The sequence below is a fragment of the Rattus norvegicus genome, chromosome 7, assembly GCF_036323735.1.
Source record: "Rattus norvegicus strain BN/NHsdMcwi chromosome 7, GRCr8, whole genome shotgun sequence".
In the NCBI taxonomy this organism is placed as follows: domain Eukaryota; kingdom Metazoa; phylum Chordata; class Mammalia; order Rodentia; family Muridae; genus Rattus; species Rattus norvegicus.
The window spans coordinates 136,907,455-136,918,750 of NC_086025.1; the positions used below are offsets into that span (position 1 = coordinate 136,907,455).

Below are 11,296 nucleotides of genomic sequence, written 5' to 3' on the forward strand. Positions count from 1 at the left end.
GGGAAACAAGACATTTCTGTAGATTTGATGCTTTGGGAGAGAACAAAATGCCAATATTGGGAATTTTAATGAGGCTTATCTAAAAAGAAGGAAATCTAAGAAACAAAACTTGTAATTGGTCATAGAGCAGCGCTCACTCCTTAGCTGAAAGACAGAGAGGGATGCTTGATATCATGTATTAAACTTGTTTGGTGCTCAAAACAAAACTGTGAGGGAAACTTAACATTTTGTCTCATTTAATCACTGTCCCTGAGGGATTCCATCTGATGCTAGTGTATTATAGTTTGGTCAAACACCAGAATTCATTTGCTACCTTAATGACAAGTTCAGCCCTAAGACCTTCCAAGTCTGGTTGCCTATGTCAGACAGTAGCAGATTCAGGAACTTATTTCATCACTGTCATCTCTAAATCACTTCAGATAAGAATAACAATAATTCAAAAGAATTTAGAGGAATGAAACTAAACACTTAAACCACTTGGTTAGTATATTAATATAGGAAATATAGAATATTAATATTAGAAGCTCAGGCCTCTAGTGATATGCCTAATATTTATGCCCTATTTAAAGATATGGATGTTATTTCAAGTCTTTTTCAGACTTTCAATTGTGTGTTTATATCATGGAATGAACTCAGTAATCATTCAGATAAAGCTATAGTCCAATTGTTAAACAGAGCTCAAGGAAGTACCTGAGAAAAATTTGCATCTCCATGGATTTACCACACAGTCTTCATCAGCCCATACATAAAAAACAAAGGCGTTTTGATGCTGCTTGTGACTATCGTTTATTTCATAGAAGATAAAAGTTAGAGAGGAGGGAGAGAGAATAGTCAGGGTAAATAATTGCAGGAAATCAAATCAAGGGTGTTCTAATCTGGTCCAGAAAGATCAAAAGTAGAAGATACAAACTCATCCCAACGTAAATTTTTCTTTCAGTGTGTTAACCAATGCAAGCAATGCTGTAAGAGAGAAAAAGTAAGAAGATTTATTGAGTCTTCATTTTTTTGTTTTAACCTGAAGGAGGACTAACAACACTACTATGTTCAGCAGAAGCCAAAAGAAACATAAACCAAGAAACGAAAAAGACAAAAATAAACAAACAAAAACACCCACCCACCCAAAGAAAACTGTGAAAATTTCATCCCTCAAAGGTAAAAGTTGCTCTTGCTGCAGGCTCTGTCCTCTCAACCTTTCTTCCCTCTCTTCCCATTCCCTTCCTCCCCTCTTTCCACATGCTTCTCTCTCTCTCATTCTCTCTCTCTCTCTCTCTCTCTCTTGCTCTCTCTCTCTCTCTCTCTTGCTCTCTCTCTCTCTCTCTCGCCCCTTCCCTTGCCCTGAATAAACTCTGTTCTATACTTAAAAAAAAAAGGTGAAAGTCACAGATGTGGTGGTGGCAGAGGCCTGGAACTCTAACCTTCAGGAATTAGTGGCAGGAAAGTGAGGAATTCATGGTTAGTCTGGACTACATGGGGAAGCACTGTCTCAAAAATAAACAAGCCAACAAATTTTCCTTTCCTATTCCTATCTACATACATGTAGCCTCCTATGGAGTCATTAGTCCGAATATTTTACAGAGTTTTAAAGGAGGATGATTAGCATTAATTTTTATTCTATTAGTGCACAAAGAATCCAGCTTCTCTGATTAAGAAATTATAGCCATTTACTCACTCAACATCTGCCCAGTACAGATCACCAAGCAAAATGACAAACAACAGTCCAGATATGAGAGAGGAGAAGATTCCTCAGCACCTTGTCCTCTGAGGCAAACACCATCCTCCATCACCGCCCTTTCTCTCAGAGAAAAGCTGCTCATTTGAAGCCTACCATTCTTTCATTTTATATATATTCAGTATATATTACCTGGACTAATTTTCTAGAGATCTGAATCATATGAAAAATGTGAATTTTATAACAATATATCTGACTTATGCATGTAACATAATATAATAAATATAATATAGTACAATATAATATAATTGGTATCATTTTAAAGTTGAAGGGCAAGGAAAAACCCCAAATAAAAAATAATCCCTCGACCCGCGGATCCCGGCCCACAGCAGCTCTCTGCTCCCAGACCCGGTGAGAGAGAGACCCAACCGCCTGGTCAGGTGGGCACTCCTGAGGCTGCAGAGCGGAAGAGACCACCAACACTGCTCACCCCTGCCCACGTCCCTGGCCCAAGAGGAAACTGTATAAGGCCTCTGGGCTCCCGTGGGGGAGGGCCCAGGAGCGGCAGGACACCTGCCTGAGACACCGCCGGAACCTGAAAGAAACAGACCGGATAAACAGTTCTCTGCACCCAAATCCCGTGGGAGGGAGAGCTAAACCTTCAGAGAGGCAGACAAGCCTGGGAAACCAGAAGAGACTGCTCCCTGCACACACATCTCGGACGCCAGAGGAAAAAGCCAAAGACCATCTGGAACCCTGGTGCACTGAAGCTCCCGGAAGGGGCGGCACAGGTCTTCCTGGTTGCTGCCGCTGCAGAGAGCCCCTGGGCAGCACCCCACGAGCGAACCTGAGCCTCGGGACCACAGGTAAGACCAAATTTTCTGCTGCAAGAAAGCTGCTTGGTGAACTCAAGACACAGGCCCACAGGAACAGCTGAAGACCTGTAGAGAGGAAAAACTACACGCCCGAAAGCAGAACACTCTGTCCCCATAACTGACTGAAAGAGAGGAAAACAGGTCTACAGCACTCCTGACACACAGGCTTATAGGACAGTCTAGCCACTGTCAGAAATAGCAAAACAAAGTAACACTAGAGATAATCTGATGGCGAGAGGCAAGCGCAGGAACCCAAGCAACAGAAACCAAGACTACATGCCATCATCAGAGCCCAATTCTCCCACCAAAACAAACATGGAATATCCAAACACACCAGAAAAGCAAGATCTAGTTTCAAAATCATATTTGATCATGATGCTGGAGGACTTCAAGAAAGACATGAACACACTTAGGGAAACACAGGAAAACATTAATAAACAAGTAGAAGCCTACAGAGAGGAATGGCAAAAATCCCTAAAAGAATTCCAGGAAAACACAATCAAACAGTTGAAGGAATTAAAAATGGAAATAGAAGCAATCAAGAAAGAACACATGGAAACAACCCTGGATATAGAAAACCAAAAGAAGAGACAAGGAGCTGTAGATACAAGCTTCACCAACAGAATACAAGAGATGGAAGAGAGAATCTCAGGAGCAGAAGATTCCATAGAAATCATTGACTCAACTGTCAAAGATAATGTAAAGCGGAAAACGCTACTGGTCCAAAACATACAGGAAATCCAGGACTCAATGAGAAGATCAAACCTAAGGATAATAGGTATAGAAGAGAGTGAAGACTCCCAGCTCAAAGGACCAGTAAATATCTTCAACAAAATCATAGAAGAAAACTTCCCTAACCTAAAAAAAGAGATACCCATAGACATACAAGAAGCCTACAGAACTCCAAATAGATTGGACCAGAAAAGAAACACCTCCCGTCACATAATTGTCAAAACACCAAACACACAAAATAAAGAAAGAATATTAAAAGCAGTAAGGGAAAAAGGTCAAGTAACATATAAAGGGAGACCTATCAGAATCACACCAGACTTCTCGACAGAAACTATGAAGGCCAGAAGATCCTGGACTGATGTCATACAGACCCTAAGAAAACACAAATGCCAGCCCAGGTTACTGTATCCAGCAAAACTCTCAATTAACATTGATGGAGAAACCAAGATATTCCATGACAAATCCAAATTTACACATATCTTTCTACAAATCCAGCACTACAAAGGATAATAAATGGTAAAGCCCAACATAAGGAGGCAAGCTATACCCTAGAAGAAGCGAGAAACTAATCGTCTTGGCAACAAAACAAAGAGAATGAAAGCACACAAACATAACCTCACATCCAAATATGAATATAAAGGGAAACAATAATCACTATTCCTTAATATCTCTCAATATCAATGGCCTCAACTCCCCAATAAAAAGACATAGATTAACAAACTGGATACGCAACGAGGACCCTGCATTCTCCTGCCTACAGGAAACACACCTCAGAGACAAAGACAGACACTACCTCAGAGTGAAAGGCTGGAAAACAACTTTCCAAGCAAATGGTCAGAAGAAGCAAGCTGGAGTAGCCATTCTAATATCAAATAAAATCAATTTCCAACTAAAAGTCATCAAAAAAGATAAGGAAGGACACTTCATATTCATCAAAGGAAAAATCCACCAAGATGAACTCTCAATCCTAAATATCTATGCCCCAAATACAAGGGCACCTACATACGTAAAAGAAACCTTACTAAAGCTCAAAACACACATTGCACCTCACACAATAATAGTGGGAGATTTCAACACCCCACTCTCATCAATGGACAGATCATGGAAACAGAAATTAAACAGTGATGTCGACAGACTAAGAGAAGTCATGAGCCAAATGGACTTAACGGATATTTATAGAACATTCTATCCTAAAGCAAAAGGATATACCTTCTTCTCAGCTCCTCATGGTACTTTCTCCAAAACTGACCATATAATTGGTCAAAAAACGGGCCTCAACAGGTACAGAAAGATAGAAATATTCCCATGCGTGCTATCGGACCACCACGGCCTAAAACTGGTCTTCAATAACAGTAAGGGAAGAATGCCCACATATACGTGGAAATTGAACGATGCTCTACTCAATGATAACCTGGTCAAGGAAGAAATAAAGAAAGAAATTAAAAACTTTTTAGAATTTAATGAAAATGAAGATACAACATACCCAAACTTATGGGACACAATGAAAGCTGTGCTAAGAGGAAAACTCATAGCGCTGAGTGCCTGCAGAAAGAAACAGGAAAGAGCATATGTCAGCAGCTTGACAGCACACCTAAAAGCTCTAGAACAAAAAGAAGCAAATACGCCCAGGAGGAGTAGAAGGCAGGAAATAATCAAACTCAGAGCTGAAATCAACCAAGTAGAAACAAAAAGGACCATAGAAAGAATCAACAGAACCAAAAGTTGGTTCTTTGAGAAAATCAACAAGATAGATAAACCCTTAGCCAGACTAACGAGAGGACACAGAGAGTGCGTCCAAATTAACAAAATCAGAAATGAAAAGGGAGACATAACTACAGATTCAGAGGAAATTCAAAAAATCATCAGATCTTACTATAAAAACCTATATTCAACAAAATTTGAAAATCTTCAGGAAATGGACAATTTCCTAGACAGATACCAGGTATCGAAGTTAAATCAGGAACAGATAAACCAGTTAAACAACCCCATAACTCCTAAGGAAATAGAAGCAGTCATTAAAGGTCTCCCAACCAAAAAGAGCCCAGGTCCAGACGGGTTTAGTGCAGAATTCTATCAAACCTTCATAGAAGACCTCATACCAATATTATCCAAACTATTCCACAAAATTGAAACAGATGGAGCCCTACCGAATTCCTTCTACGAAGCCACAATTACTCTTATACCTAAACCACACAAAGACACAACAAAGAAGGAGAACTTCAGACCAATTTCCCTTATGAATATCGACGCAAAAATACTCAATAAAATTCTGGCAAACCGAATTCAAGAGCACATCAAAACAATCATCCACCATGATCAAGTAGGCTTCATCCCAGGCATGCAGGGATGGTTTAATATACGGAAAACCATCAACGTGATCCATTGTATAAACAAACTGAAAGAACAGAACCACATGATCATTTCATTAGATGCTGAGAAAGCATTTGACAAAATTCAACACCCCTTCATGATAAAAGTCCTGGAAAGAATAGGAATTCAAGGCCCATACCTAAACATAGTAAAAGCCATATACAGCAAACCAGTTGCTAACATTAAACTAAATGGAGAGAAACTTGAAGCAATCCCACTAAAATCAGGGACTAGACAAGGCTGCCCACTCTCTCCCTACTTATTCAATATAGTTCTTGAAGTTCTAGCCAGAGCAATCAGACAACAAAAGGAGATCAAAGGGATACAGATCGGAAAAGAAGAGGTCAAAATATCACTATTTGCAGATGACATGATAGTATATTTAAGTGATCCCAAAAGTTCCACCAGAGAACTACTAAAGCTGATAAACAACTTCAGCAAAGTGGCTGGGTATAAAATTAACTCAAATAAATCAGTTGCCTTCCTCTATACAAAAGAGAAACAAGCCGAGAAAGAAATTAGGGAAACGACACCCTTCATAATAGACCCAAATAATATAAAGTACCTCGGTGTGACTTTAACCAAGCAAGTAAAAGATCTGTACAATAAGAACTTCAAGACACTGAGGAAAGAAATTGAAGAAGACCTCAGAAGATGTAAAGATCTCCCATGCTCATGGATTGGCAGGATTAATATGGTAAAAATGGCCATTTTACCAAAAGCAATCTACAGATTCAATGCAATCCCCATCAAAATACCAATCCAATTCTTCAAAGAGTTAGACAGAACAATTTGCAAATTCATCTGGAATAACAAAAAACCCAGGATAGCTAAAGCTATCCTCAACAATAAAAGGACTTCAGGGGGAATCACTATCCCTGAACTCAAGCAGTATTACAGAGCAATAGTGATAAAAACTGCATGGTATTGGTACAGAGACAGACAGATAGACCAATGGAGTAGAATTGAAGACCCAGAAATGAACCCACACACCTATGGTCACTTGATTTTTGACAAAGGAGCCAAAACCATCCAATGGAAAAAAGATAGCATTTTCAGCAAATGGTGCTGGTTCAACTGGAGGGCAACATGTAGAAGAATGCAGATCGATCCATGCTTATCACCCTGTACAAAGCTTAAGTCCAAGTGGATCAAGGACCTCCACATCAAACCAGACACACTCAAACTAATAGAAGAAAAACTAGGGAAGCATCTGGAACACATGGGCACTGGAAAAAATTTCCTGAACAAAACACCAATGGCTTATGCTCTAAGATCAAGAATCGACAAATGGGATCTCATAAAACTGCAAAGCTTCTGTAAGGCAAAGGACACTGTGGTTAGGACAAAACGGCAACCAACAGATTGGGAAAAGATCTTTACCAATCCTACAACAGATAGAGGCCTTATTTCCAAAATATACAAAGAACTCAAGAAGTTAGACCGCAGGGAAACAAATAACCCTATTAAAAAATGGGGTTCAGAGCTAAACAAAGAATTCACAGCTGAGGAATGCCGAATGGCTGAGAAACACCTAAAGAAATGTTCAACATCTTTAGTCATAAGGGAAATGCAAATCAAAACAACCCTGAGATTTCACCTCACACCAGTGCGATTGGCTAAGATCAAAAACTCAGGTGACAGCAGATGCTGGCGAGGATGCGGAGAAAGAGGAACACTCCTCCATTGTTGGTGGGATTGCAGACTGGTACAACCATTCTGGAAATCAGTCTGGAGGTTCCTCAGAAAATTGGACATTGAACTGCCTGAGGATCCAGCTATACCTCTCTTGGGCATATACCCAAAAGATGCCTCAACATATAAAAGAGACACGTGCTCCACTATGTTCATCGCAGCCTTATTTATAATAGCCAGAAAATGGAAAGAACCCAGATGCCCTTCAACAGAGGAATGGATACAGAAAATGTGGTACATCTACACAATGGAATATTACTCAGCTATCAAAAACAACGAGTTTATGAAATTCGTAGGCAAATGGTTGGAACTGGAAAATATCATCCTGAGTGAGCTAACCCAATCACAGAAAGACATACATGGTATGCACTCATTGATAAGTGGCTATTAGCCCAAATGCTTGAATTACCCTAGATCCCTAGAACAAACGAAACTCAAGACGGATGATCAAAATGTGAATGCTTCACTCCTTCTTTAAATGAGGAAAAAGAATACCCTTGGCAGGGAAGGGAGAGGCAACGATTAAAACAGAGACTGTAGGAACACTCATTCAGAGCCTGCCCCACATGTGGCCCATACATATACAGCCACCCAATTAGACAAGATGGATGAAGCAAAGAAGTACAGACCGACAGGAGCCGGATGTAGATCGCTCCTGAGAGACACAGCCAGAATACAGCAAATACAGAGGCGAATGCCAGCAGCAAACCACTGAACTGAGAATAGGTCCCCTATTGAAGGAATCAGAGAAAGAACTGGAAGAGCTTGAAGGGGCTCGAGACCCCAAAAGTACAACAATGCCAAGCAACCAGAGCTTCCAGGGACTAAGCCACTACCTAAAGACTATACATGGACTGACCCTGGACTCTGACCCCTTAGGTAGCAATGAATATCCTAGTAAGAGCACCAGTGGAAGGGGAAGCCCTGGGTCCTGCTAAGACTGAACCCCCCAGTGAACTAGTCTATGGGGGGAGGGCGGCAATGGAGGGAGGGTTGGGAGGGGAACACCCATAAGGAAGGGGAGGGGGGAGGGGGATGTTTGCCCGGAAACCGGGAAAGGGAATAACACTCGAAATGTATATAAGAAATACTCAAGTTAATAAAAAAATAATAATCCCTCATCCGGAATAAAATTTTAAACTTTTAGAAATCTACTGATGTATGCTGTAACAGTCATCCATGGAAGACCTCATCACAAAGCCATTTTCTTCTCCTATTTTTAAAATAGTCTGTAAGGAGAACATAATTTATATTTAAGAAAAAAAAACCATGCACAGTTGCCATGCTACATGGAGAGACACTTTACACTTTCGATGATTTTGCCGAAAGTACATTGTCTCTAATGTTCCCTAATATTGCAAGCATGATGCAGTTAAAATTGATAACACACTCTTGTCAACTTCTGATCTTTTTGGTACTTAAATAGACAATATGATGGATTTAGAAAAGAGAAATAAAAGAAAAGTCTCCTTACCCTCTCCCACTCCCTCCCTAAAATACACTTCACTATGGCCATGGGGAACCTAAGGAATCTATGAGTCCCATAAGGAACAAAGTTAGATGAAGTATTCTTAAAGGGTTTTGGGCTGTTATTCCTCTTCTTCCTCTCCATCATCATCCCCTTCTTCCTCATCGGAGGACTCATCTGCAGTAGTGTCCTCATCACCTGAATCTTCCTGATCCTGGTCAGCAGGCGCATCACCATCGCCGGCATCACTAGTTCCATCAGAGGACTCAGCATCTTGCTGTCCATCAGTAGCGTCTGCCTGAGTTCCAGAGTCAGTGGTTCCATCAGCTGAAATTAGGAGGAAAACCTCCAAGTGAGATACTGACTCTTCTTTGGAATGATATTGGTCCCACCCAGAATTATACATTCATTCCATATTCCGAACTCACTAATTCTGTCAAATACTTCGTCTATCATATATGTTATTGCTTTATCTTTCATGACCTTACAATGACCTTGGGCAATGACACCCAACCAAGACACAAGCAAGTACTTAGTGACAGGCATGAACACAAAAATAAAACCCAAACCCAAATCCACAGAGAAACTTCTAGGCAAAAGCCTCCAATGCCAGTTCCACGAAGGGAAACAAACATCATTCTGAGACTAGCACAGTGATGCAAACAACAGGCCTCTGCTGCTGCCTCAACTCACCCTGGCAATACGTCCCAGGCCCTCACTCCATGACACCTTCAGGAATTTGTTGTCTGTTCCAGTGACAATTGCTCTCTTTTATACACATGAGTTATATATTCAGTCCCTTAATTTGTGGAAGGCCTTCCATGCACACACATGTAAGAGTTAAGCTACAGTATCAGACTTCATGACCTTGTGTCTACTGCATAAGAACAATAAATGCCTAGAGCTCCTCTAAGTCCATATCAGAGGCCTAATTATCCTTAGAGGAAGAATAGAATGATATCTTTACATTCAAAATAATCTTATAACCAGGAATGCAGCTTTCTGTGGTTTTTACTAAAATTTTCTCCCATCTCATAATATGCAAATGACATTGGTTACCGAGAGGCTATGGAGGGAAAATGGTTATGGTAGGAAGGTAATAGACTCAGGCTCACCAGTATCAGAAGTGTCAGCAGTGTCTGTCCCTGCGTCCTCTGAAGAAAAATAAGCAAAATAAGACAGAAGAACTTAAGCAACATTTTGATGAGATAGAGAATGTGAGACATTTACAACCAAGTAGATAGATTGAGGGAAGCACATGCACAGGTAAAAGAAAACCTTTGAAATCTCACATGGTAAGTTTTGCTTCCCTGGAATAAGTCTTTAATCACCTTCTCAAATGTAACTTATTGATCCTAACAAAGTGTTTCAGTGATGAAAAACTGGACTGAATTTGGAACCCCAGAGGAATCGACCTACCTACCTACCTACAATGATGTGCCAAAAACTGGAGGTGAGTGCCAACAAGGTGACTCAGTAGGTAAAATCTCTTCTCGTACAAGCTGGGTGATATGAGCTGAAGGGGAGAGCTGACCCCTGTCTCTAACATCCTCACATGCACCACAATATGTTTGAGACCCTGATACCATATGGCATATGCACGCACACACACACACACACACACACACACACACACACACACACAAACACACACACAAATGATAAAAAATGCAATCAAGATGCAAAGTGAATAAATAAATTAATAAAAAAGAAAAAACTGCTTAAGTTTAAAAATGGAGATAGAAGCAGGTACTAGATAGGAGGACAAGAAACAGCAGCATGTAGGCATCCGTAAATTCATGTTTCACAGAGTAAGTATCTTCACACATTCTGGTCCACATTTTAAGTTAAAGTAAAAATCTTCACTTACGGCAAGAGACTAGAATAGTGGAAACACCAAGCAACACCAGGAGTGCCAGGAACTTCATGGTGACAAGTAGAAGAGCAGCAGACACAGAAGGTCAGGCTCCAATACTTGGAGACAAGGAAGACTGTCGATACCGGGGTTCCACATCGCGGGACTATATATGGAGAGCTCACCAATCAGAAGCTGCCACAACCTGGTAAGTGAGTGACGGGAAAGGTTGGGAAGTGAAGTAAATGAGAATCAACCGCACAGCCAGAGGCCATTTAGAAAGGTCATGACTTCAAATGTTTGACAAATCCTTGATTCTGAGAACACAGGTGTCCAGTCAAGCTGTTGTCCAGTAAAGAACTTTGGCTTTCTCTTGTGTGAGGCACACGGCTGCCATACTCATAAACTCCAACCAGCTGAAGATGTCAGCATGGTCTTCCCACTGTCTGCATTGCTCCCTTCGACATAGTACAAGTTAGAAACGAACAGAATCCTCAGCTTTGTGTCTCCTTCTAGGGAGTAATTGGGGCAGAGCTGCTGAATCCAGTGTTTTCCAGAGTGACCCCACGTGTATTCAGTAAGGGCCATCCTGTCACACAGGGAATGGGAGCCCAACACTGATGGAGAAGAAC

At 40.8% G+C, this 11,296-nt stretch overlaps 1 protein-coding gene across 1 annotated transcript; it reads right to left on the reverse strand.

The window, feature by feature from the left end:
• Positions 1–761: 761 nt before the first annotated feature.
• Spt1 (salivary protein 1) lies at positions 762–10,795 on the reverse strand. The gene is made up of 4 exons (NM_019171.2): positions 10,680–10,795; positions 9,925–9,963; positions 9,008–9,136; positions 762–960 (listed from the first exon to the last, which is right to left on the reverse strand). The coding sequence occupies exons 1-4, from the start codon at positions 10,735–10,737 to the stop codon at positions 911–913; spliced, it is 276 nt and encodes a 91-aa protein (NP_062044.2). The 5' UTR covers positions 10,738–10,795; the 3' UTR covers positions 762–910.
• Between the last annotated feature and the right edge of the window lie 501 nt (positions 10,796–11,296).